Source organism: Perognathus longimembris, chromosome 27 (assembly GCF_023159225.1).
Source record: "Perognathus longimembris pacificus isolate PPM17 chromosome 27, ASM2315922v1, whole genome shotgun sequence".
Lineage (NCBI taxonomy): Eukaryota > Metazoa > Chordata > Mammalia > Rodentia > Heteromyidae > Perognathus > Perognathus longimembris.
Window position 1 is genome coordinate 1,669,357 of NC_063187.1, and position 25,491 is coordinate 1,694,847.

The window sequence follows — 25,491 nt, forward strand, 5'->3', positions numbered from 1 at the left end:
TTTTATTGAGAATCACGGGGTGACTGTCATATCCAGTGTAAATGTTTTTCCCACCCTGTTTGTGGTGGTGATGATTATGGCTACATTGACGGAGGAACTCTACGAGGTGGCTCTTCTTAAATGAAGGCACCACGTGAGGAGGACATGTCGTGGGCAGCGCATTTCAAAGGCTCACAAAACAGTTATTTCCCAGATAATGAAATCCAAGGGACAAGGGGGTTGGGGGTGGTTCAATCGGCTATTCAATAAAAGCACAAAGCAGCTACACAGAGGAAGGTATTAGGGAGATTCTAGCATTTAATTGATTTGCCAGAGAGAGTTTAAAGCCTAAAATAGAAAATGGCCAATTTCAACGTGGTCATAATTAGCAAAGACTAGTATCTCTTTCTGTCCTGAAGTTGGAGGAGAAACTGAATCCGCAGAGTTGGGTCCCAACTGTTTCAGGATGGACTGTGTTTTTATCTGAGGTTCACATACAGAGATTAATGAGAGCTCTTCTTTTATTAAATAGTATCTTGGCACAGTAGATTACCTTTAGATAGATTCAGAGATCAATTCTAGCCCTGGGCTAGTTAGTAAGGAGTGATTATTTGAGATCTTGACCTGAAAAAACTTGGAAAGTAAGTTAAAACAGAGCTGGGGGCTGGTAGCTCATGCCTGTAATTCGAGCTACTCAGGAGGCTGAGAGCTGAGGATTGTGGTTCAAATCTGGTCCAGGCAGGAAAGTCTGTGAAACTCTTATTTTGAATTGATTACACAAATGTTTTAAAAATGCTGGAAGTGGATCTGTGGCTCAAGTGGTAGAGCACTAGCTTTGAGCACAAAAGCTCAGGGGATAATGCCCAGGCCTAGAACAACAATGAAAACAAACAAACAAAAAAACCCCAGAGGAATAAGTTAAACAGTATCCAGTATCTTAGGGACTTTTACATATTGAAAATATCTCCAGAAACTACTCTTTATATGTTATCATGTCCAGATGAGATATGAAAACAATATTACATCAGTTCAGAATTATAGTGAAAATAACTAGGGAATAACTATGGGGAATAATTCCCCCTAGAGCTTTAAAACTTCTTGGTCCTTTCTCCTTTGTTTGCCAGTCCTGGGGCTTGAACTTAGGGCCTCGGCCACATCCCTGAGCCTCTTTGTGCTCAAGGCTAGCAGAGCTAGTCACAGCTCCATTTCCAGCTGTTTTGGTAATCTACTGGCGATAAGAGTCTCGCCATTTTTCCGGCTTGGGCTTTGAACTATGATCCTCAGATGTGAGCCTCCTGAATGCCTAGGATGATAGATGTGAGCTACCAGTGCCTGGCTCCTGTCCATTTTAAGCTTAGGAAATGTCCTTGATGACTGTGTCACATTTAAAAGGATGTTGTTGTCCTAATATTCTCTCCCCGTCTCTTTCTCTCTGTCACACACATACACACACAAAACCCAAACAACAAGAAGAACAATAAACAATGCTCTTCCAGTTTGCGTTGGCTATGGTTAGACTTGGCTATGGTTATAGTGTGTGTGTGTGTGTGTGTGTGTGTGTGTGTGTGTACACTTTTGTATTTTGCCTTTCATCCCATTTGGCAGAGTAAAATGCTAGCACAAGTTACTACATATGCCTCCATTCCCCAAATGGGTAAGAATAAGCTCTGAGTGGAGATCAATCTTCATTACTGTTTGCTTCTCATGTGCCCCATACCCCATCACATCACCTTGTGTACCACACACCGCTCGTGCTCACTCAATAGCGTTCAACTGCAGATGGATGCGCGTGGCTGGATTTACTCGACGGCTTGACATGATGTGATAGGTGCTATTATTGGAAGAAATGGGGCTTAAGCTGAATCACTGGCACTATAAATACTACTCACAGAAGTGCACATGGCGACCAAATTGGGGGAAAAAGATCTGTGTTTCTGTGCCTGGGAAAGGGGACCAGAAAATAATCCAGCCCCAGTTCCTGAGCTCGAGTCTGAACCATATCTGATATACGGCCACTGAAAGCAGAAAGAATGGGAGTGTGTCTGGTCAGCTGGTTACGGCCACCGCTGCCTTGTCACAGACATTGTTGTTTTTCCCCCTGTTCATAAGCTCCAAGGTGCGACTGCTGTGCAAATGGGAACACCACTGTCAGAAATATTTCAAAAGAACAACAACAAAAAAATTGATTTGGACGAGCTTGTGTGTTCTTGCCATTGACAGACACACAGCTGGGAGTGGAGGGGGAGGACAAGGTCACCGCAAGGTTAAAAGCAAGGCACCCAGGAATCCTCTCTTGTCATCAGCTTTTCAAATGAACTGTTCTTGGTTTCTGCAGACAATACAGGGGTCAGCATACACCATCAGCAGACATATTCTCTAGCAGTGTTTACAAGTTGCACTTTGAATTTTCCCAAGAGGTGGCTACTTTTTCAATGGAAAAAAAAATCCAACCCAAGAAACTTAAACTATGATATTCCCAGGTTTAGTACACCTGTGATATGAGGCAACCTCAATCAGTTGGAATTGATAGACTCTCAGACCAAACTGGTTCTATTATTGCCACTTTTCTTTTTCTTTCTTTTCTTTTTTTTTCTTCTTGCCAGTTCTGGGACTCGAACTCAGGGCCTGGGCTCCACCTCTGAGCCTCTCTGTGTTCAAGGCTAGTACTTTCTCATTTGAGCCACAGCACCACTTCCAGCTTTTTCTGAGTAGTTTATTGGAGATAAGAGTCTCACGGATGTTCCTGCCTGGGCTGGCTTCGAATCACAATTCTCAGATCTCAGCCTCCAGAGTAACTAGGATTACAGACATGCGCCACCAGCCCCCGGCCTATTATCGCTATTTTTAAGTAATGTATTCCAAGAAAAGACATGTGCCAAAGATCAAGGACTATCATAGAGTTATTTAGGTTCTTAACAGACTGCATAGACAGACAAAGAACCTATTTACATAAACAGTATGTTGAACAAATTGGAAAGCTAACGAATACATCACATAACAGAGCGTTCTGTGAAAGAACCTGAGCTACAGGCAGATTTAATATGTTCAGGCAGATAAACAGATCTTATGCAACATTATTGCAGATGAGATGCAAATTGCAGCACTGCTCAATAGCACCTTAATAGGAAAATTCCCCTTAATATAAACAGGCAGAATTATTTTGAAATGTCCCGCCCAATGGAATCTCTTATTCACCCAAATTCAAGATTCCAGACTTCCTCCGCTCACTGTTATTTGCCAATATTTAGCTCTGAACTTGGCGGTAAAGATACTCTTGAAACAAGATACTCTGAAAATATTTGTCAACAGCTAAACATATTTGCTTGAGTTGTTCTATTTAAAAAATAATTTGGGGGTCAGATCAAGAGGCGGTCAAGTTTTAATGATGGCTAAAGAGATAAATGCCTGTATCTGAATAGATTAAATTAGAACCGCGTAGAAATGTACAAGATCTGGGGATGGTTTAAGTGGTAAAAGAAACATGTAGATATATCTGGCTGGTGACTACTAAAATGAAGGCATTAACACTTCTCCAGCGAGAATGCAAACAGTCCACAGATCAGTGAAGTTCGGGGGGCATACAAGCCAAGAAACCTCACACCCCATGTTCTGAAAGGCAGAGCATGAATAGATCAGCTTTCCTTTCGTGTTTTTTTTTCCTTTCTTTCACATTTCCAGGGTGCAGTTTCTCGAGGTCCACTCTGAGTTCTCTTCTAAAGGTTTCTTTATCATTTAATATGATAAATAATTACGTTCCCAGGCGGCAGTTCAAAGCTCACTGCTGCTCTTGTACAACACCCCAGGCGGGTCAGGTGACCTTTCTCCCAATTCTGCTCTCTCGGATGCAGAGGACAGACAAAGTGATGTGTCTGTCATACGCCATTACCATTAGAACAGAATCTTGTTCTTTTATTACAACTGAACTCCGCCAGATTTCTCAGCAGGAATGCTAAGTGAAATCAATGTCTTGGATTTTCAGGCTGAGCTTGAGGTCAGAGACACTGTATCATTTCTCGGTATTATTCTTCCTTTCACAGGCCCACACTCCCTAGCTTCCAACTGGCACACAGCAGATTAAAAACAGCAGGCCTCAGAAGCCTCATGCTGCCCCGTTTTACAGTCTTTCCAAAACCCCTCCTTTTGATCTCCCCCCTCTTCTTCCTTTTTTTTTTTTTTTTTTTTTGCAAATTGCAAATAAGTTTTGTTTGTGTCCTTCTCTGAGAGGTGTGAGGCTAAGGCAAAAGGCGCATCCAGGAAGACGGGTGGGCGATAAAACTCAGAGAAAGCAATCACTTGATTTTTGACAGCTGTCAGATGGTTATCCTTCTAGGATCTCCCCCATAGAACTTAGGATGCCATTGTCCCAAACAGCAAATGTCCTTTATAGTTAAACCATCAAGTGATTTTATTCCAGGTAGGAATATGGTTAATGCTGAGCTCTCAAATGATATGGTTCTGTTTTATAGTAATAGAGGTATGAAAAAAAATGCCTCATAAACCATTCCGAAATTTCCATACCCCACCCCAAAAAAACCTACTGATAATTGATTCTTTAAAAACATACATGAGAAAAATAGGTTGGTGAAATGAAAATGTTCACGATGGATACCATGTAGAAATGTCATTTTCAGGTTAGGAGAATATTAATTCACAGACTATAGTGGACCTTCCTTATTTACTGTGGGGGTGGGGCATGGGGGTGGGGCTGTTTTTGTTTGGTTTTATTTTGTGCTGGTTCTGGAGCTTGAATGTTGCCCCTTCTCAGCTTTTTCAATCAAGGCTGGTGCTCTGCCACTTGAGCCACACTTGTACTTTTAGCTTTTTTGTTTGTTTGTTTTTGTTTTGGGAGGGTAATAAGAGTCTCCTAGACTTTTCTGCCCAGGGCTGGCTTCTAGTCAGGATCCTTAGATCTCAGAAGTAGCTAGGATTTCATGGGACTCCATCAGCACCCAGGTAGTGTGGCTAGTGTGTGTGTGTGTGTGTGTGTGTGTGTGTGTGTGTATGTGTGTGAGAGAGAAAGAGAAAGTGTGTATAATTGGGCTTGAATTCAGGTCCTGGGTGTTAGCACTTAGCTCTTTTGCTCAAGTCTAGACTCTAGCACTTGAGCCACAGCTCCACTTCTAGTTTTTTGCTGGTTCATTGGCGATAAGAGTCTCATGGAATTTCCTGCCCAGTCTTTAAACTATGAGCCTCAGATCTCAGGCCCCCTGAGTAGCTAGGATTATGAATATGAGCCACCAGCATCAGGCTTTTTGGTGTGACTGTTTTCAACTCACATTTTCCTGCTGAGCGAAATCATCACAAGCCTATTTTAGGGAAGTGGGAAGTGTTATGTCAGAAAAGAAGTGGTTGAATAAAGTAGGTTCAAGGACACTGAATGAAGCAAAGGTCATACTCTTTATGAAGTTATTACGCAAAAGACCTTTGTTCTTGGTTAGACTTTGACATATCTTATTGTAAAGGTGAAGAAATACAATATCCACTGTTTTCTTCAGTTTGATTTGATCAAAACTTCATGTTTTATTTTTGGGGTGGTTAGAGTTGGTGTTTAAACTCAGGGCTTTGCACTTGCTCAACAGGTGCTGGACTTTGGGAACTGTGCCTCCAGCCCTTTCTGTTCTATTTATTTTTAGGAGAGGATTTCACTTTTTTTTTTTTGAGACTGGACCATGATTCTCCTATTTGCAATTCTCACTGTAGCTGAAAGGGTAGGTAGGTACCACCATGCTCAGCTTTTTCCTCTTGAGTGAAAAGTCTTCTTGGAATTTTTTTGCCCAGGCTGGCCTCAAACTGCAGTCCTCCAGACAACCATACCTCTCAAGCAGCTAAGATGATAGGCAGAAGCAGCTGGCATGAAGACCCATTTTTAAAAACTGAGATAAATTTTAAATTACATTTCTACATGATATGCAATCGGGGTAATACAAGCTATCTATTTTCTCATTCATGTTGAATAGATGGAGGTATATAAAATTGTAAGCTGGGGCCCAATTTTAACATGAACCTAACAACTGAACTCTTCTGTGCTGATGATGTCTACGAACAGACACTGCTCTGTAGCTCATAAGGAAGTTTCCTAACCCTGGCAAAACAAACCTTCTGTGATTGGCCAGCATTACCACAGAAAGAATCATGGTTGCTGTGGTTCAGTAAACATTTGGATGGATAGATGGATGGATGGATGGATGGATGGGTGGGTGGGTGGCTAGGTGGCTGGCTGGCTGGCTGGATGGACAGATGGCTGTCTAGCTGTCTGGCTGGGTGGATGGCTGGATGAATGAATGGGTAGATGGATGGATGGTGGGTGGGTGGCTGGATGAATGGATGGGTAGATGGATGGATGGTGGCTAGGTGGCTGGGTGGATGGATGGATGGACAGACGGCTGGCTGGCTGGATGCATGGGTGTCTGGGTGGGTAGATGACTGCACTGATGGATGGATAGATGGCTTGAGTGGATAGATGGATGGATAATTGGATGAATAGATGGATAACTGGATGAAGAGATGGTTGTCTAGCTGGATGAATGAATGAATACACAGATACAGAATGGTGGCTTTTGGAAGTTTCAGAGCATGGTGAGGTTTCATTGCCACAGCTCTGTTCATTATGCTCGAAGTTATCCTGTCCAGGTACCACATTACAACTGCTGGGTGATGGAGACATCAAAATATCACTGCCTTAAAAGTAAACTTCATTCCATACATGTTATCATGATTACTCCATTTTTTAAAATGTACACACTGCTGTGATTATCAAGCAAAGCAGACCAGGACCTGGACTTAAACATTCAGCACAGACTAAGTAAGGTCACTACACAGCTGAAATAGATCTTCAAAGGGGCACGTGGATATTCTCTCTGGTCACTGGTAGGCAAGGTTTTTCACTGTGAATTTTCACACACTGCTACAAGGCATGGTCCAGGCTCCTCGCCTGCAATCATGCTGTGCTCCCAAATGTACTTCTCACTTAACAACACGGAAAAGGAGATGGGTATTCTGGGAGAATGGAGGGTTGGGGTGGGTGGGAGGGCAGTCCTTCACTAACTAGTTGGATAGAAAAAGACCATTTTTAAATGTTGGACATTATTTCTTCTAATTTACTTATCTGGTATGTTTCGTGTGTGTGTGTGTGTGTGTGTGTGTGTGTGTGTGTGCGTGTGTGTGTGTATAGGCCAGTATTGGGACTTGAACTCAGGGCTTCTTGCTTCTTCATGGCTTTTTAAGCTCAGGGCTGGAGTTCTACTCTTTGAGACACCCCTCTACTTCTGGCTTTTTGTAGTTCATTGGTGATAAGAGTTTCACAGACTTTTCTACTCAGGGTGGCTTTGAACTGAGATCCTCAGGACTCAGCTTCCTGAGTATCTAGGATTACAAACTTGTATGTTTCTTTCAACTATTGTGTCTACTCTACCCCAAATCATTCGAGACATCTCACTATGCCATTCATGAGATGTAGAAGAGTGACAAGCTTTAGACAACTTAGGAAAACATATTATTTGGGTACTAAATGAATGTTCAGTTTTCCACTTAATATTTTCTAGTATAGTTGGAATATGGAAAAAGACTTTCAGCACATAAAACCGTATGGTCATTCTTCTTGCCTCATAGGAAGCTTAATATATTCACAAAATGTAATGTAAGTTCAACAAATGCAAAAACATTTCACATCTATTTCTCCGCTTCTCTCTAAGAGACATACATTAAGATAAAATGATTTCTAAACAGTCTCACTTCTAACACTATTATTATCTTTATTTTCATTACATGATAATCTCAGTGGATGAGTGAAGAATCTGTATCTAAAATTACAACCATGCTATACCACATTATAACAGTTATTGATATTTCATTTTAAAAACACTCCATATGTCCTAATCCTACTCATATTTTAGAAGCTATTTCAGTTGCTTCTTCTTTGGCAAACACAGTCCCTTCTCACTGAACCGAAACTCTTTCTCCTAGTAACTTCCAATATAATCAAACTATATACTTCATAAAATTCATTATTGTGGACCTTATAATAAGATTACTTAGCCATTAACCTTTTTTATTCTGGGCAGGTAACTAGAGCTTGAATATAGAACCTGAGCAAGGGCCTTTAGCTTTTTGCACTCAAGGTTGGTATTGTACTACGTGAGCCACAGCTCTCCTTCTGGCTTTTTGCTAGGTAACTGGAGCTACGAGAACCTCATGCCTTTCCTGTCTGTACTGGCTTTGAGCTATGATCCTTAGATCTCAGTTTCCTGATTGGCTAGGATTACAGGTGTAAGCGATGGGCATGAAGATCTAGTGTTTAAGACTGGTAGCCATCTCCTAAATCATGGGATCTCACCTATTTTTGTCACAGTTCTACATCTATGCTTGTTGAATCTATTCACTATTAAAAGTAGACCCATATGGTTCCACGCATGTGTACTAGACATGTCAAATGCTTGGGTAGCTTCCCGATGTGGGTGGGTACCTTGCTTTTGGGTGGTGGGCTGCTTGTGCTCTTGTCGGTGTGAATGCTGGTAGGAGATACAGAAGCACCGAGGTTGGCCTGGGGTAAGCCTGGCAGCTTTCCTGCTGGCGACACCTGCATGGCAGCTAGTTGGGCAGCATACAACTGCTATGGGAGGAAAGAGAGAGAGAAGAGAGAGAAGGAGACCGTCAGTCATCGAATCAGTGCACCCTTCACAATGGAACTCTGTAGTCCCATGAGCTGGGTTGCTTCCAGGTATTTTTATGTGTGTCCTGAAATGAATAAGGAAAGGAGCTGCCCCCTCAATGAAGCCACCGTGCAGACCAGGGGAGGAGGGGGGCCCTAGAAGAAAGCTCAGCTTCCACATGTCCTGGTTACGAAAGCAAGGAGACTCATCTCTATTGTCAATGGAAGGCTAGCGTATCATGCTTCCCCCTCCCCTTCTCCTTTAGTCGAGGGCTCCTTCTGCTCTACTGTAAATACATAATATACCGTGTCACAGAAGAATTCAGTGTACATATCCCCAGTGACTTTCTTACTACTCTTACTGGCTTAATCCCCCATGATCTTCTTTAATGTATTGAAGTGGGTCACCACCACAATTTTTTCTGAGCATTCGTTGTACAAAACTACAGAAACAAAAAACAATAGGAGAACTGGAAGTATTGGAACAACATTATCTGGTCAGTCTACCTACATTGATTTTAAAATATTAACTGGGACACTTGCCAGGGATTCAATTTACTTCCTGATATGAGAAAGACAAATCTCAAATTATCTTGAGGGGTAGACTTTTACAGAAAATTCTCTAGGATGATCACTGTTCCACTCAGCCAGCACTTAATAATTCTTATGAAGTAACCATGTAAAGGGTCTTGAACAAGTGATTCATAAATGAAAAGAACATTTTACTTTTGCAACGATAGCCATGTGAAACAGTAGATTCTCATTCAAATAATCGCATTGCATGCTACGAGTAATACTCTAGAAATCTTCATGTAGTACTCTATAAAGGTTTTAACAACTTTGGTGGGAAAGCAATTATTAAATTTTACAACACACATGCAAATGACACATATCCTAATAATCTATGCTCCATTTGTCTTGCGATTTCCATGGGTAGCTTTTACCATTGTAGAACTTCTGTAATAAAGCAACTTATGTAAAGAATAGCTGTTGAGTGAGCAAATGTGAAATAGTCGTATAGGCTATTTGATTTTTTTTTTCTGAAGGAAATCGTTTTTATTTATTTTTGTTGCCAACACTGGGATTTAAACCCATTGGTTAACTATTCTGCTCAAGGCTGAAGCGCTACCATCTGACCCACACCTTCATATCTGGCATTTTTTTTTGGGGGGGGGGAGGACAGTTAATTAGAGTCTCATGGACTTTCCTGGCCAGGTTGGCTTTAATCTCAATCCTCAAATCTAAGGCTACTGAGTAGCTAGGATTACAGGTATGAGCATCAGTGCCTGGCTGAAGGAGAAATTTCAAGGGATGAAATTTCGCAAGATGTCATCCATTCTTAGATATAGGGACCAGTCTAAATGATATAATGGAAATGGAACCCAGCATATATCTACCGGAAAATAAGTACATACTGCTCACAGTTTCTAGGCATTATAATCTAAATGAAAAGAGAAGATTGATATAATTGTAAGCCTGTTCTAGAGAAAGAAGGGACAATTTTAGTAAGGTATAGTTACATTTACTGATCATGATGACCCCATGAGAATTTTTGTATTAGAACAATTATTTTTTTATTGCAGTCATTCAGAAAAGACTAGATTTCACTCCCGAGTCTTAAGATTACATAAAGAGTAAAAAGGTAATTCACTTCAAATATGAAGACTTAGGGAGTTTACTCTTTTTTTTTTTTTTAAAAAGCATGATCAGAATTGATATATTTTTCACAACTTGATAAAAATGAGTGATAGTTAATATACTCCATGATTAGAAGAGGAATTTTTCTGTCAGTTTTCTGAATTGTTTATGAAACCATTTATAATGTAACTGTGCCCAAGGGGCTTAGCTTTTCCAAGTTAAAAATATGCACAGTGAAATGCATGATTTTTTTAAAATTACATATTTAAACAGACTAAGTAACAATATCATGTTCTATAAATTTCACATTGTAGTATATATTGTGTCTTTGTCCTTGGGCCTGTTTTCTGTGGGTACGATTACTTTTTCTTTTAAAGGTATTATTTGAAAAGTCTATTTCTGGCTCAGCATACATGAAAAATAAGATTTTTTTTCTTAGTTACTAGAGAAGAAATGGGATATCTAAGCATCTCTAGAAATGACAAAAAAAAATGTGAGCAAAAGCAGTTCTTCCAAATCACTAGATTTTTAAATTCGGAATTTGATTTTGCATCTTAAATTAGAAATACACAGTATTTGATTCCTGGGGATTTCACACAGTTGAAAAAAATTACCTACATTGTTTAGATAAAAGAACAGTTGGATCAAGTACTTGTGAAAGGTGATTCTGTAATGAACCACGAGTCACTGGAGACAGATGGACAGCTTGCAAAGGAGGAAAATTACTATTAAAAAAGAAAATCACATATACTTCGAACTTTCTTCCTTTAAAGGTGGTACTTGCTTCTCTTTTTAAATAAAGATACACAATCCTCTCTTGCTCAAATAAATACATGATTTTTTATCATTCTGCATATAGAATTAAAGGTTGGGAGGGCTTTGGACCTTACAGTCAAGTGGGTGCCACTCTGCCCCAGACAGATTTGAAGTGTAAAGATCATGATGTCTTCTATGCAAAGCTACATAAGTTTCATCTTTTTTCACTCTGACCAAGGATACCCAGCACTTGTCACCAGAATTTACTTCTTCCCATCTACACCAAAGCAGAGCTACCCCATAAACTAAGGTAGAGGCATTTCATATATATATATATGTGAATGTATGGATATGTACATATATACATGTATGTATGGAGATACATGTACACACATACACGCACATGTATATATTCACATGTATAATACAGATATATGACAATGGAATCAGATAATTTGAGGGGATGGGTAGGTTAGCAAAGATGGGGGAGAACAACAGAAGAGGTGACATGGATCGAGATGAATTGTACTCATAGTCTGACTTGTTGAATTGGAACCCCTTTGTATGACTATTGCAAGTGTTGGAAGAGATGATAGGAGCCATATTTGAACTTGTATTGACTGTTACTCTTTTTGTGAAAAAAAATAGTGCAGCAGTATTTGGATAATGGTTGTTATGTCACAGTTAAATACAATCATGAGATGCAAATCTTTCCAAGGTGGTACTAAATTTACTTCCCTATGTTAAGGAAGGGTCTTTCCAGTGGTGGGAGAAACTCTATAAAAACAGCTTATTAAAATTCTAAGGCGAACCCCACATTAATTGTAGATGGCAAATTTCTGCCATTTCGTCCTTAATAGCATATTTTCCCCAAATTGCTAGAAACACAGCTTCTCCCCTGGCTGTTAGCCTGGTATCTCATTGCCATCTGGAGAATTTGGAATCAAAAACTTAGGCACTGACAAAAATATCTACCATTAATTTGTTGTTCCCAACTGTTCAGTGAATGGTAAACTCCTTGAAGGCAGGGATGAAAGCTCCTTCTATAGTGCTTTCTCATGATGAAAAGTGGAACTGGTGAAAGCAAGAATTGACAGTAATTAAGTAGTATCATTTGTTGCTAATGTATGTGGACTTCTAGTATACACTTAATATATATTATGTGATCGTAGTGACAATCTAAAACTCTAGACAGTTGATTTTCTACTGTTAGAGAATGAGAATGAAGTTCATCAGTAATTCTGATAAATCCACATCAATTTCATTTACTTAAAGTATATATATATATATATACTTCTTCTAATTAAATTATTGACAATATTTAATAAATTACTTTGGAAATACAGACAGACAAAAATAGGTGAAGATTAAAAAATGTTAGAGAGAAACAATAGTGGAAAATTACAAGGTTAAGAAAAAGATTATTTTTAAGGAAAAACATGATTACTTTTCAAAAGCCAATAGAGCCAAAATCTAAACATACATGTTCTGAAAAGACAAAGGAGAAATGCTTCCTTTGGGGCAAATGTATGGTATTGAATGCAGAACCTAAAATTTCACTTTCTGGAGAGTATAAAGGGCAGTCAGTAGGAGGCACAGTTGATATTTGTAGATTTTCTTTGGTATCCTATTTCTCTTCCCTTCCTTTCGCACATTTCTTCCCTTCCTTTTCCTTTTCCCATTCTCTTCTCTTCCCTCTTCTCCTTTTCATTTCTTCCCCCACCCCCTTTCTTTTATTCATCAACCAACACCTCTCCAACTGTCCCCAGGGACCCTCACAACCACCATTCTATTTTTTCTTGTATGAGTTCAACTTCAGTAGATCTCAAACGTGAGTGAGATTCCATTTGTCTGTCTACCCTGGGATTATTTCACTTAACTAACGTGCTGTCTTCCAGATGTGCTGTAGAAAATGACGGCGCTTCATTCTTTTTGAAGGCTGAAGGGTGTGTGTGTGTGTGTGTGTGTGTGTGTGTGTGTGTGTGTGAGAGAGAGAGAGAGAGAGAGAGAGAGAGAGACTTTCATTTTATGTCTGTGTGTCTATGTGTGAGCACCCAGGGTTTCAGTAGACACAGAGGAGCAGACATCTTTTCAATATGCAGGTATCTTTTCCATTGGATGTGTTCCCAGAACAGGGATTGCTGGATCTTCTGAGCCTCCTTTTGTACCCTCAGATAAAGGGCGTAGGAGACAGAGACCAGACACGTATGGTATGGTTCAGTCCTTCTTTCTGGAGCCTGTCCTATGACAACGCCTCCCTGTACTTCAGGCCCGAGGTGGGAGATGGAGTTAGGCCAACATCACCACGGACACCTCGTAGGTCATGCTCCTCATTTTCTCAATGCTTTTATTCTCCTTTTTAATTATGCTCCATGCCCCTTCCATAGTCGCCAACGTCATCATCCCATTTCACAACAGGGAAGCTCTGGGACTAAGCACTTGGGGAGGAAACCAATGTGGGGTTGGGCCTGGAAAGTGTGTTTTCCTTAACTCCTACAAGACAAAACCAGGGCAATTCCTAGAGGTAATTTGTGAACTTTTATATTGTTATTCATCGACTAGAGAATGCTGACTGCCAAAGCATTTAATAATGGCTTTGAGAAAGGAATGTTTGTCTGTATTTTTACAAGCACAATTCTATTCTCTTAATGAAGTTTCTTTGATACAAATGAACTTGGCATACTGTAACAGTTACTTCAGTGAGAACAATGAAACTGTTTAAGTTCTCTGCAAAAATTTATATAATGTGAGAAAAAAATAATCCTTTCTGATTTCTGGTAGCAATAAAAGCCCTCACTGTAAAATGAATATTATCTGGGTGCTGGTGGCTCACATCCGTAATCCTAGCTACTCAGGAAGCTGAGATCAGAGCATCCAGTCCAAAGACAGTCCAGGCAGGAAAGTCTGTGAGACTTACCTTGAATTAACCACCAAAAAGCCACAAATGGAGCCATAGCTCAAGTGGTAGAGCACTAACTATCCTTGAACAAAAATGTGCAAGGACAGTACTCAGGCCCTGAGTTCAAGGCCAAAGACTGGCATTAAAAACCTTAGTAGTACTATTAGACTCATGTTTGCAATCTTAGCTGCTCGGGAGGCTGAGATAGAGAGGATGATGGTTAGAGGCCAGCCTCTAAGCTCTAGCCTCCATGGACTTCTTACCTCTAATTCACCAACTAGAACTGTAACCCAAAGGGTAGAACACCAGCCCTAAGAGAAAAAAGCTAAGCAAGAGAAACAGGTCTTGAATTCAAGCAGCCATTCAGGCACAAAAAAATAAAAGTACTGACTTCTAAAATTTTACAATGGTAAATATACAGACTTAAATTTAAATTTGCAAAAGACCATTAGGGTGCTAGGGTGCTAAGTTACAGAATCTTCCAGATTAAAAAGACATACAGAAATGAGAGATTTAAAAATATATATATACACACACAAAAGATATATATCTTTATATGTATGTACACATATATGTATATATACACAAATTATATATATATATACACATCATGTTGAATATTGAAAGAAGAGATTTAAATTAGATCTATTATTACATAATCAATTATTATAATAGTTGAATAGAGTTTGAATAAAACCAAAAGGGTATGTTAAATGTGAAAGGTAGGGAAAGTATCTGTTTTCCTCTTCATTTCTTTTATTTTATTTTAAGGGAAAGCAGAGAGAATGGCATTTGTTAGGGGAAAAGATTCAGAAAGCAATTTCAAGGCTCTGTAAGTGTTATCTTTATAGCTTAATTCCAGCTTCTTAATGTAACTTAAATGCAGAGTTTAAAGTGAAACTAATGTACTGGAGAAAATCTTTCAAAACATATCTGCATGTTTCAATGTGAATAAATTTGCCTTGGACATTATTTTTCATAATGTTGCTTCCCAGAAGATTATCAGAGCAACTGTGTTTAAACACCGACTTAGCCTAACACTATCAGTGGTACTTGGTTAAGTCCTTCAAATATGTTCTATATAAAACAGAACTGTTTATTTCCGCAGTTTGCTGAAATAGAAAAGCACATGCCCCATTGTGTAAATTAATCATATATATATATATATACACACACACACACACACACACACACACATCAAGTTCAGGAACAGGATAACAAAACCTATTTCATTCTCCCATCTTGACAAACCTATAATCGAAATGAACTGCTTACAAGCTGGGTATGCGGGGCTCATGCCTGTCAGCCCAGCTTCTCAGAAGGCTGAGATTAGAGGACTGAAGTTCAAAGCCAGCCTGGGCAGCAAAGTCCATGAGACTCTTATTTCTAAGGAACCAACAAATAGGCAGATGTGGGGTGTGTTTCAAATGGTAGAGCAACAGCCTTGAGTGGAAAACATTAGGTACCCAGGGCTTGAGTTGAAGCCATAGTACAAGCATTAAAAAAAAAAAAAAATCATACGAGAATTCAACCATCATCCCCACCACCCAAAAGAAAATCAGAAAATACTATTAGCAAGTTGGTGAGGAAACTGGAAACATTTGTATTGCTGGTGGAAATGTAACAGGCAGCCTCTGCCACGCAAAATAATTTGATTACTTGTGATACACACACACTCACACATACTTACACACCCTTCCTATTTATACATTTGCTTATCCATTTACCCAATTGATGGATACCTGATATATTTCCAACTGTAGGATCTTATGAATAATCCAGCTAGGAGTATTCCAGTAGCAATCTTCATGTTTTTTTTTGTTGTTTATTTGTTTTTTGGCTATTGAATTCCTGACATTGGACTTGCTTAGTCACACACCCTATGAGTCATATGTACAAGTAAGTTCATGTTTGCTTTGGGGAGGAACTGCCAAAGTTCTTCCCTGTGCTAAACAGTCTCACAGTTCTGTTGTAAGAGAAAAGGGCTGCGGTTACTCTACATTTTCATGGGAATTGTCTGCATTTTTAATTATAACCATCACTCTCATAGATGGGAAATGGAATTTCACCGCAGTGTGTGTGTGTGTGTGTGTGTGTGTGTGTGTGTGTGTGTGTGTGTGTGTGTGTGTTGGTCCTGGGGCTTGCACTTCAGGCCTGGGTACTGCCTGAGCACTACTGCTCAAAACCATAGCTCCACTTGTGGGGTTTTGCAAGTTAGTTGGAGATAAGGTTCAGGGACTTTCCTATCCGTACTGGCTTCATACTGAGACCCTCATCAGATGGCAGCCTCCGGAGTAGCTCGGATTACAGGCGTGAGCCACTGGTGCCTGGCTAGCTTCCAGTGTAGTGTCAAATTTCATTTCTTTAATGACACTGACTAGCTTTGCATGTGTTTAGAGATCTTCCTTGACCTTCTTCAATAAAATATGTATTTCGATCTTTCACTCTGTTTTACAACATTGAGCTGACTTATGATTGAGTTCGAAAATTGAATTGGATTTTAAAGAGACATCGTATAAGGGTCCAGCTGATGGGCCAGGTACATCTATGACCAGATGGCTTCCTAACATTAAATAATATAATACAACAACAAGAGTATTTCTGCCAGTCACGGTTCCCTGTCCAATCAACTTTCTCTATTACACATAGTGAAGGATTCTTCTCATTTCATGTGCAAATTCCCTAGCAGAAAAGTACAATGCAACGTGAGTTATTTGGGGCAATGTGGGGTGTGTGTGTGTGTGTGTGTGTGTGTGTGTGTGTGTGTGTGTGTGTGTATCCATTAAGGATTATCTGATGTGCCAAGATCTGCCTCTGAAAGTTGATGGCTCTCATTAGCCAGTGAGGTGATGCCTGCAAAACACACTGACTCAGCAGTTAGAGCCTCCCAGATTTAGAAAGAGAGAGATGGGGTAGGAAGGTCATGGAAAGAGTTCCTGCCTCCTGTCTAACTTTCATTCAGGTTTGGCCTTAGCTTAACCTCAGCTGGCATGAGCAGGTGGGAGGAGAGAATCAAGGCTCCCTCTGTGGCCATAGCCCAGCGACTGACACCCAAGGAAGACAGGAGGGCTGGGAAGGTGGCTTAGTGGTAGAGTGCTTGCCTAGCATGCACAAAGCCCTGGGTTCGATTCCTCAGTAGCACATAAGCAGAAAAAGTTGGAAGTGGTGCTGTGGCTCAAAATAAAACTCCCCTAACCCTCCCCATAAAGCAAAACAAAACACACTCCCCTAAACTCAAAAAAAGAAAATGAAAAAAAAAAAAAAGACTCAAGGAAAAATAGAAAGAAAAACAGGTGAACCATCAGGTAGCATTCCTGAGCAGTATAGACTCCTTCCAGGCTCATCTTCTCAGAAACACTAGGACACAAAAGCAAATCATTATGTTGGGCTACAGTGTGTGTTTCCTATTAAAATACTATTGTAAGCCAGGCACTGGTGGCTCATGCCTATAATCCTAGCTACGGAGGAGGCTGAGATCTGAGGATCAAGGTTCAAAGCCAACCAGTGCAGGAAAGTCCATGAGACTCTTCTCTCCAATGAACCAGTAACAGATAAAAACCAAGCCAAACTACAAAAATAGTAGTGGAGCTGTGGCTCAAAGTGTAGAGTACTAGCCTTGGGACAGCTCAAGGACAGCACCCAGGCCCTGAGTTCAAGCCCCAGGACTAGAGGGAAAAAAAAGCTACCTATGATCCCAGAGCTCGGAGCTCTAAGGCAGAATGAGTTTGAGGACCGCCTTGGTAATATAGCAAAGCACATTTTCAAGCAACAATAAAAACAATCGCCAAAACATTTGTGAATACGTATATGGAAACGAAAGCGCTCTCTCTAGAAAGTTGCTCTCTGCAAATAATAGTACCTAGGTAATTTCTATGATTTTTATTATCTTTATGATTTTATTGAACTTTTGTTAAGTGCATTATGAGGTATAAGACCAAACCATCAATGGAGATTGCACTGGTACGAGTTGTGAACATGGTATCCTGCTAAAAATGAAAGGTGCCTTTGAACTTGCTTAAATTAGAGGACCTTTTTTTTCCACAGGTTAAAAAAAAATGCTCCCACGCTGTTTTCTGTCACATAGCAGATACTCAAGTGGATACAGAAGAAGAAAAAAAAAATCAAATGTAGTGGCTTAAAAAAAATAAAGGCTTTCTTCATTTGATGAGATTCTAATACATCGTGAAAGACTTACGAGAAAAGAAAACATTGTGACTTTTATCATGGAAACAGTCCCTTAAAGAACCAGATAGATGATTTTTTTTTCCCAAGAGTCACACAGGAAAATGCCAACTGATAGTTTATCTCTCTCTCCCGCCCTCCCTCCCCGGCTCTCTACGCCACCAGCCGTCTCTGTGCACTGTGCAGTAATCCATTACAATATGCTACAACATCTGCCTTCCCATATGATGCATGACCTATTCAATTGACCCTTTTAATGCTGCTCCAGACTTGCTGTTTATTACTGGGGGAGGATGAATACTCTCCTTCTATTGCTGAGGTCGCCAACCAGTAAATATATCTCCATTTGGCAAGGTAAGGGAGGGAGACAGGCTGGAAAGCCTGAATCCCTTTATACCCCAAGTAACTGTACTGATGTCTTTAATTAGTTTAATTTAGGGAGAAAAATAGCAACTGAAATGCCTTTCAAGCCAACAATAGGAAAAGAGATGCTGGGGTTTTTTTTTCCCCTAGGAGAAAAAAAGTCGTTTCTTACCAAATATTTGGTGTTTAATATAAAAACTCTGGGTTTTAGTAAAGATGTGTGTGTGTGTGTGTGTGTGTGTGTGTGTATGTGTGTGTGTGCGCGCCTGTGTGCTGGTCCTGGGGCTTGAACTCAGGACCTGGGCACTGTCTCTGAGCTATTTTTTTTTACTCAGAACTAGGACTCTAACCACAGTATCACTTCCAGCTTTCCTGTGAGCAACTGGAGTGGAGATAAAGACTCTTATGAACTTTCCTACCCAGCCTGGTTTTGAACCATGATCCTCAGATCTCAGCCTCCTGAGTAGCTGGGGATGAAAGGTGTGAGCTACAGGTACCTTACATTTTTCTAAGCTCATGATTGTGAAATAATAGTTCATCTTATTACAAACGACCATGGGAAGAAATTGGAGGTAATAGAAATCCATAAAAGTATTCTAACTCTAATAGAAAGAGAAGTTGATTGTGAGTTCATGCTAAGCCAGACTATATATTACTTTGTATGTAAGAAAAGCATTCTTGGTTTCAGAGTAGATACTGGCAGTATGCTGGCAGTGTAGCTACGTGGCCTATAAATGGTGAGGAATTCAAGTCCTGTGACTAATGTGTTTCTAAGCTGCTAATTGCTTTGCTAGGACTTTGAATGTTATTTCAGTGGAGTCCCGTAACAATTTTGTGGGCCGTGCATGTGCACGCACGCACGCGCGGTATGGGCTCAGAGAGTTTCTAAAACTTGTCAAATGTTGAACAATTAGTATATGAAGATTACTTGATTCATTCTCAAGTTCACTCCATGAGGAGTCATTAACTTCTCCTATGGGTAATAATAATATTCCTGGGGGAAATTTGCTTTCCAAATATCAACTCACGGACTAGAATTATCTTCCTCTGTGGAAGTAGAATCAAGGTTGATTTCTTCTATCTGAAGGGTAAGGGAAAGGGGGAGATTTCTCCCACATTTTGAGTAAATAATGATAGTTACAAAGCAAGTAAATTCTACTTCCTCTGATGGGTGGGATATGTTTAATTGAGAGACAGAGACAGAGAAAATGAATGTGTGCACATTCTAGGGCTTGAACTCAGGGCCCAGGTACTCAAGATACTCTTGAGTATCTTTTGCTCAAGGCTAGATCTCTACCACTTGAGCCATGGCTCACTTCCAGTTTTTGTAGTAGTTTATTGGAGATAAACATCTCAATGGACTTTTCTGCCAGGGCTGGTTTTGAACCATGACCCAAAGATCTCAGCCTCCTGAGTAGCTGGGATTAGAGGCATGGACCAGCACAACTGCTATTTTATTTCCCTATTAGCAGAACAGAGGACTTATTGGAGATTGAAAGTTACAAGAAGCCTTCTTCCTGTGGTTTACCATGGGCATTTTCCATCCCTTCTTCCCTACTGTAAATATTTAAGATGAAATATGAAATATTAGTGTCGGGTTTTTTGTGGATATAACTTAGGATAATGACTGCAAATATAAAATAAAATAGGGTCACAGAATGATAGCCAGCTTGGATAATAATCAAACTCATCAAAACAGCATTAAGTTTGTAGGACTCTTACTGTGGGCCACACATCCATACATCATATTTCTGAACTTAGGAAATAGCTATTCTCTTCTCAGAGAGGCCATTAAGGGTCAGAGACAAAGGTTGCTGTTCAAAGTCACATAGACTAAAGCAGGAATGAGGACAAAGGCCACCTCTTTTTATTTTCTACAGAACTCACGAGTCTCAACCACTCTACTTTGTAAATCCTTTCCCTGGTTACTTTGATATAATAGGAATCTATGTGTGTTCTCAGACAGACAGACAGACAGACAATTCTGATTTGAGCAGTTCTTACAGGGTTTCTGATGGGCTAGTGCCTTCTGGTAAATGGTATTAGGGAAGGAGTAAGGCAAGCAAGGAGTGAGATGTATACAAGGAAAAGTAGTTCTTAGTATCTTTCATCTGTCCATTTTCTTCTTGGCTACTGACAAGAGTTCTCCTCTCAATTTCTTTCTCCTCTCCAGAATTTTAGGGTAAGCTAGGCAGTTGTGGTTCATACCTGTATCCTACCTATTCAGAAGACTGAATGCTGAGAATCATGGTTCAAAGTCAGCCTAGCCAAGAAAGTTGGTGAGATTCTCATCTCAAATTAACCAGCCAGGGCTGGGAATATGGCCTAGTGGTAGAGTGCTCGCCTCGTATACATGAAGCCCTGGGTTCGATTCCTCAGCACCACATATATAGAAAAAAGCCAGAAGTGGCGCTGTGGCTCAAGTGGCAGAATGCTAGCCTTGAGCAAAAAGAAGCTAGGGACAGTGCTCAGTCCCTGAGTCCAAGCCCCAGGACTGACAACAAAAACAAAACAAATAAACAAAAATCAAATTAACCAGCCAAACGTTAGAAGTAGAGCTCTTGGCTCAAGTGCTAGCCTTGAGAGGAAAAAGCTAAGGGACTGTGGCTCAGGCCCTGAGTTCAAGCTCCAGTACCAAAATTTAGAAATCCAAGGCTTTGAAAGAAAGCTAGTCTTTCTATTACAATCCTTGCCATCCTCATTTATATTCATTAAAATGACTTATTAAGTGCTAGCTTTTACCCCCCAGGACTTTGACTCTTCTATAGAATGAGAAACTCATGGAGAAAGAAATGTCATAAAATGAAATGCAAAACTGCAAGTGTATTAAATCCAGCATTCTAGCAGAACATAGTCTCCTAAGAGCATGGGAGAAAGAATGATATGCAAAGGTGGACTCAAAGCAAAAGAAGTTTATGAAAAATAAAAGCCCTTATTAGTTCTGTAGTTCTGCAGTCCCTACAAGCTGTCTCTTGTTCTATAAGCTCTATCATTAGTGTAGATGTAATAGAGAGAATTGATTGTGATAATTCACCTCCAACCCATTTTTAACTGGAATAACATTTAACTCCTCACTCTTTACATGACTTCAATTGATTCAAATCAATTATAAGATAAATCTTGGATACACAATTTTCCACCTTCGGAATCTCATTTAAATATTTGCTCTTTCATATATAATTTTTACTAAGAATTTAATCATATCCAACTCTATTCCTTGCTTCAATTTCAGGTCATCAACCTTTAGAATACTCTCTGGAACTTTTGCAAAGGTAAGTAGATCAAAAATGACCTACCTGCACCACTCACAATAAAAAAAAAATATAAAGACTATACTAGATATAGATGACAATCATAAGAAACATCTACCTCTGCCTTCCTAGAAAGTATTTTTCTTTTTCTCCAAGAATTTAATTGCAAGAGTTTAAAATCATGTCTTTCTAGTGTTGTCTAATATTTTTTTAAAAATTGTGTATTTTTTTTTTTTTTTTTTTGGCCAGTCCTGGGCCTTGGACTCAGGGCCTGAGCACTGTCCCTGGCTTCTTTTTGCTCAAGGCTAGCACTCTGCCACTTGAGCCACAGCGCCGCTTCTGGCCGTTTTCTGTATATGTGGTGCTGGGGAATCGAACCTAGGGCCTCGTGTATCCGAGGCAGGCACTCTTGCCACTAGGCTATATCCCCAGCCCAAAATTGTGTATTTTTAACAATATTTTAAAAAAATATTGTGTAGAGTTATTTGTGACTAAAGATTGCCCTATCTTGGTCAAAGATGGTTGTTTTGAAAGAACTGAAGTTGTTATTGACACTGGATGATTTCGAGACCCTGCTGGCATGTGAGAGAAATGTGAAAATATTACACTGAATGATATAAACTAGGGATGTTAGGATTGATAATGTATGATAGGAATTATGGCATGGGATACTTTTAATTGGCAAATTCAGAAAGGCAGGAAGTGAAGAGAAAGCACAATGGGGCTGAAGGAATGAGAGACTGGGATATAGGAAATGACCGCACAGAGTTTCTGTTTGGAATGATGAAAATATTCGGAAGATTAACAATGGGTATATAACACTGTAAATGGTTTCAATGTGACTCAATTATACACTTAAAAATCACTAATATGTTCAATTTTATGTGATGCACATTACACTACAATGGAAAAGTTCATGGTTCAGAGGAATTAAATCCTTGTTTTCTACAACTGCATCAAGTGTTATCTCTTTAAGCATTTCTCCTCGGATTCTGCCCTCATTTTAGATGAAGAGATGTGCAGCGTAAAAAGGAATATTATTAGAAACTAAAAGCTATACTGAAGTACTAGCTTCTGTAAAAAGAAAATACTGACTACACCTAACTTCCAGTTTTAGAAACAAATATAAATACATGCAAGAGGAAGAGTATCTGGTGCGAAATCAACCAAACCTAGTAATACTTCTGGAAGCTATGAGATCATGTCATCTTGCTGACTCTCCAGGGACTGGGCAGAAATCAACCCATATTCCCAGCCCTGACAACCGGAAGCGAGCGCTCTCTTCCCGTTCCCATCCTACTTCAGCGCTAGCTTCTTTTTCATAGTCAGATGACTGTTTATGAGCTCAGTCCTGTCTCAACTGTCACTCCTTACATCTAGGCAAGATAGATGGGTTAGACCAACCCCAACCTAAATGACCTTTGGATGTGACAAGAGTTTTAGGTCAGCCTTGCTAAATGGAGGCCCGGGTGTATGGAGGCATGCCTTGGGGTGAAATTTACAGTGAATTTATTATCTCCCAATGCCCTTTGGATCGCTTCCCACCATCAAACACCATGGCAGCCCTTGGAAAAGGAAGAAATACATTAACTGGAATCTGATCGTTTTAAAAGGTTACAGCTGCCCAAATATAATTTAATTTCATACTTGCCCTTTGAGGGTTTGGTGTATATTTTCATTTTATGACTGCAAATGATAAAGCTCTTAAGATTCCAGGCAATAAAAAGCGAAAAAAAAAGTATTTTAAGAGGTAGAAGTCTATTTAGTTCATACTTGATGAGTGGAATGACAAATTAGCTTTTTTGTTTAAAAAAAATTTTAAGATTTTTCTCTTCTGCATTTGGATTGTCTCATCTTCTAATACTACACTTGAATGTCTGGTTGAAATCAATATGTGAACACCAACCTCAGGTTTCAGTTTGGAAAATACAGAAGGTGATAGAAAATGATAAAGGTAAAATGAATCTGATTTAACATAAAAATGTATTTGTTCAGGGAATACGTCTTTTTCCCATATATCTATTTATTTACCTTTTTAGATCTGTTATCATCTCTCATTGTAATCAGGGAAATACATCCATGAAAATGTCAATAATGTCTCAATGTACCATTAGTTCCATACTTTTCCTGGTCGATCACTCTTCTACAAATCTTGCCACAAAATCTTCTAAATATCAAGTTATAGCCTCATCAATTTGATTGGGGAACATTATTACAATGTCTTATTGACAGAGAGTAAGATAGATGATAGATATGTGTCGGTATAATATAATAAACCAGGGAAAAAGAAGCAAAATTCAGACAAAAATCAGCTCTTGTTTATTACCTACACATCAAAAATAAAAGTGACCAAACCCCCCCAAACATATCCTATTTCTGTTCCTTCCTTCTGACTCAGAACTTTGCCAGATACTTCAGAGTTCAACTTTTTAAAATATCAATCCAATAGTTTAAGAAAACACATATTTTGGATTCTTTGGTAGTAATGAAGAAAGTCACACACAGTGGAACTTTTAACCATCCAAGGCCAAACAGGACTTAAAGTTGCTTGTGTATGCATATATACTCATTTCCTTTCTTCCTTTCTTCTTTCCTTTTCTCTTTCCTTCCCTTTTCTCTCCCATTTCCCCTTTCCTTCTGTCTTCCCTCCTGCTTCCCTCTCCCTCCCTTTCTTCCTTCTTTGTTTTTTCTACAAATATCTCTTGAAGCTTCCAAGCTAATTTTGTAAAGCTTAATGTTTTGAAAAAGTATTTTGGACTTTTAGAAATGAATATTGTTAACATGTAGAGATTTGGGGAGGGGGGATATACATTCTTTCCTTTAAAAACGGGATCTTAAAGTAGTTGTACAAAACAGTTGTCCCTTAACAAAGAAGTTTATGAACACAATCTATCTTGATCAATGTCACCCTTTCAACATTTTCACTTGAGCTTATTTTCTAACCATCATAATTCTATCAGGTAGATTATCTTATAATTCACCTTTACAGGTTATGAAAATGTAGATAAGCAACCAGAAAATTCCACGGTGACTCAAACTAACAGTAGACTAAACTCAAAGGTAGACAGCCTCAACTTGAAGATTGACTGGTTACTAAAACTCAAATGCTCTGGATGATAAGTGAGATAAAACTTATGTATGTATGGATGAGAAATACGAATGATTTGCCTACAAGGAGAGAAATCTGAGTGTGAAAATTATTCTCCGTTTTCCAGGTGTTGTACTGAAATCAATCGTACTTCTCTCCAAAGAAGGTAGTGGGTGACAGCAGATGAAAACATACTTGGTCGTCATCACAAATAATCAGGGAAGTACAAACCAAAACACCGTTCTGCCCCTGAAGCCCTGCAGATTAACAATCAGGAAGACAAAGCAAAAACCAGTGGCAAAAGCCTCTGCTATACTGCAATAGGATTCAAGAATTCTGCTTCCGAGAATACAGTTAAAATAACTGTGAGCTAGGTTTCAGAAGATACTTGTGTATCTGTATAGAGAAGTCACTACTATTGCCCAGAGACAGAAAGAACTCAAAGACCCAAAGAGGAATGTGTAGTTGATCCAACTGGCGTACAGGTATAATGAAATACTATCCAGCCTTCAAAAAGGAAAGACATTCTGGGACATGTTATAAAGTGAATAAATGTTGAAGGAATATGTGTGTGCAAAGATACACACTGTATGCTTTCATTTATATTTAGTGGCCAGAGCAGTTAAATTCAGAGACAGAAAGGAGAATTGTACACATCATGGGTTAGGAGATAGAGAGAACAGTGATG

The 25,491-nt window shown here is 39.4% G+C and overlaps 1 protein-coding gene and 1 long non-coding RNA gene across 13 annotated transcripts in view; one reads left to right on the top strand and one right to left on the bottom strand.

The window, feature by feature from the left end:
• The window catches only part of Sox5 (SRY-box transcription factor 5), an 884,924-nt gene that overhangs the window by 60,124 nt on the left and 799,309 nt on the right, over nt 1-25,491 (bottom strand). For all 12 annotated transcript variants that reach the window (XM_048335235.1, XM_048335237.1, XM_048335233.1 and 9 more), the window contains one exon: nt 8,441-8,587. In XM_048335235.1, the coding sequence (XP_048191192.1) occupies nt 8,441-8,587 (147 nt within the window). The remainder of the gene's footprint in view (nt 1-8,440; nt 8,588-25,491) is intronic.
• On the top strand, nt 6,077-6,355 carry LOC125342905. Its single transcript, XR_007209273.1, has 3 exons — nt 6,077-6,180; nt 6,269-6,279; nt 6,312-6,355. It is a non-coding gene; the product is annotated as an uncharacterized LOC125342905 (long non-coding RNA).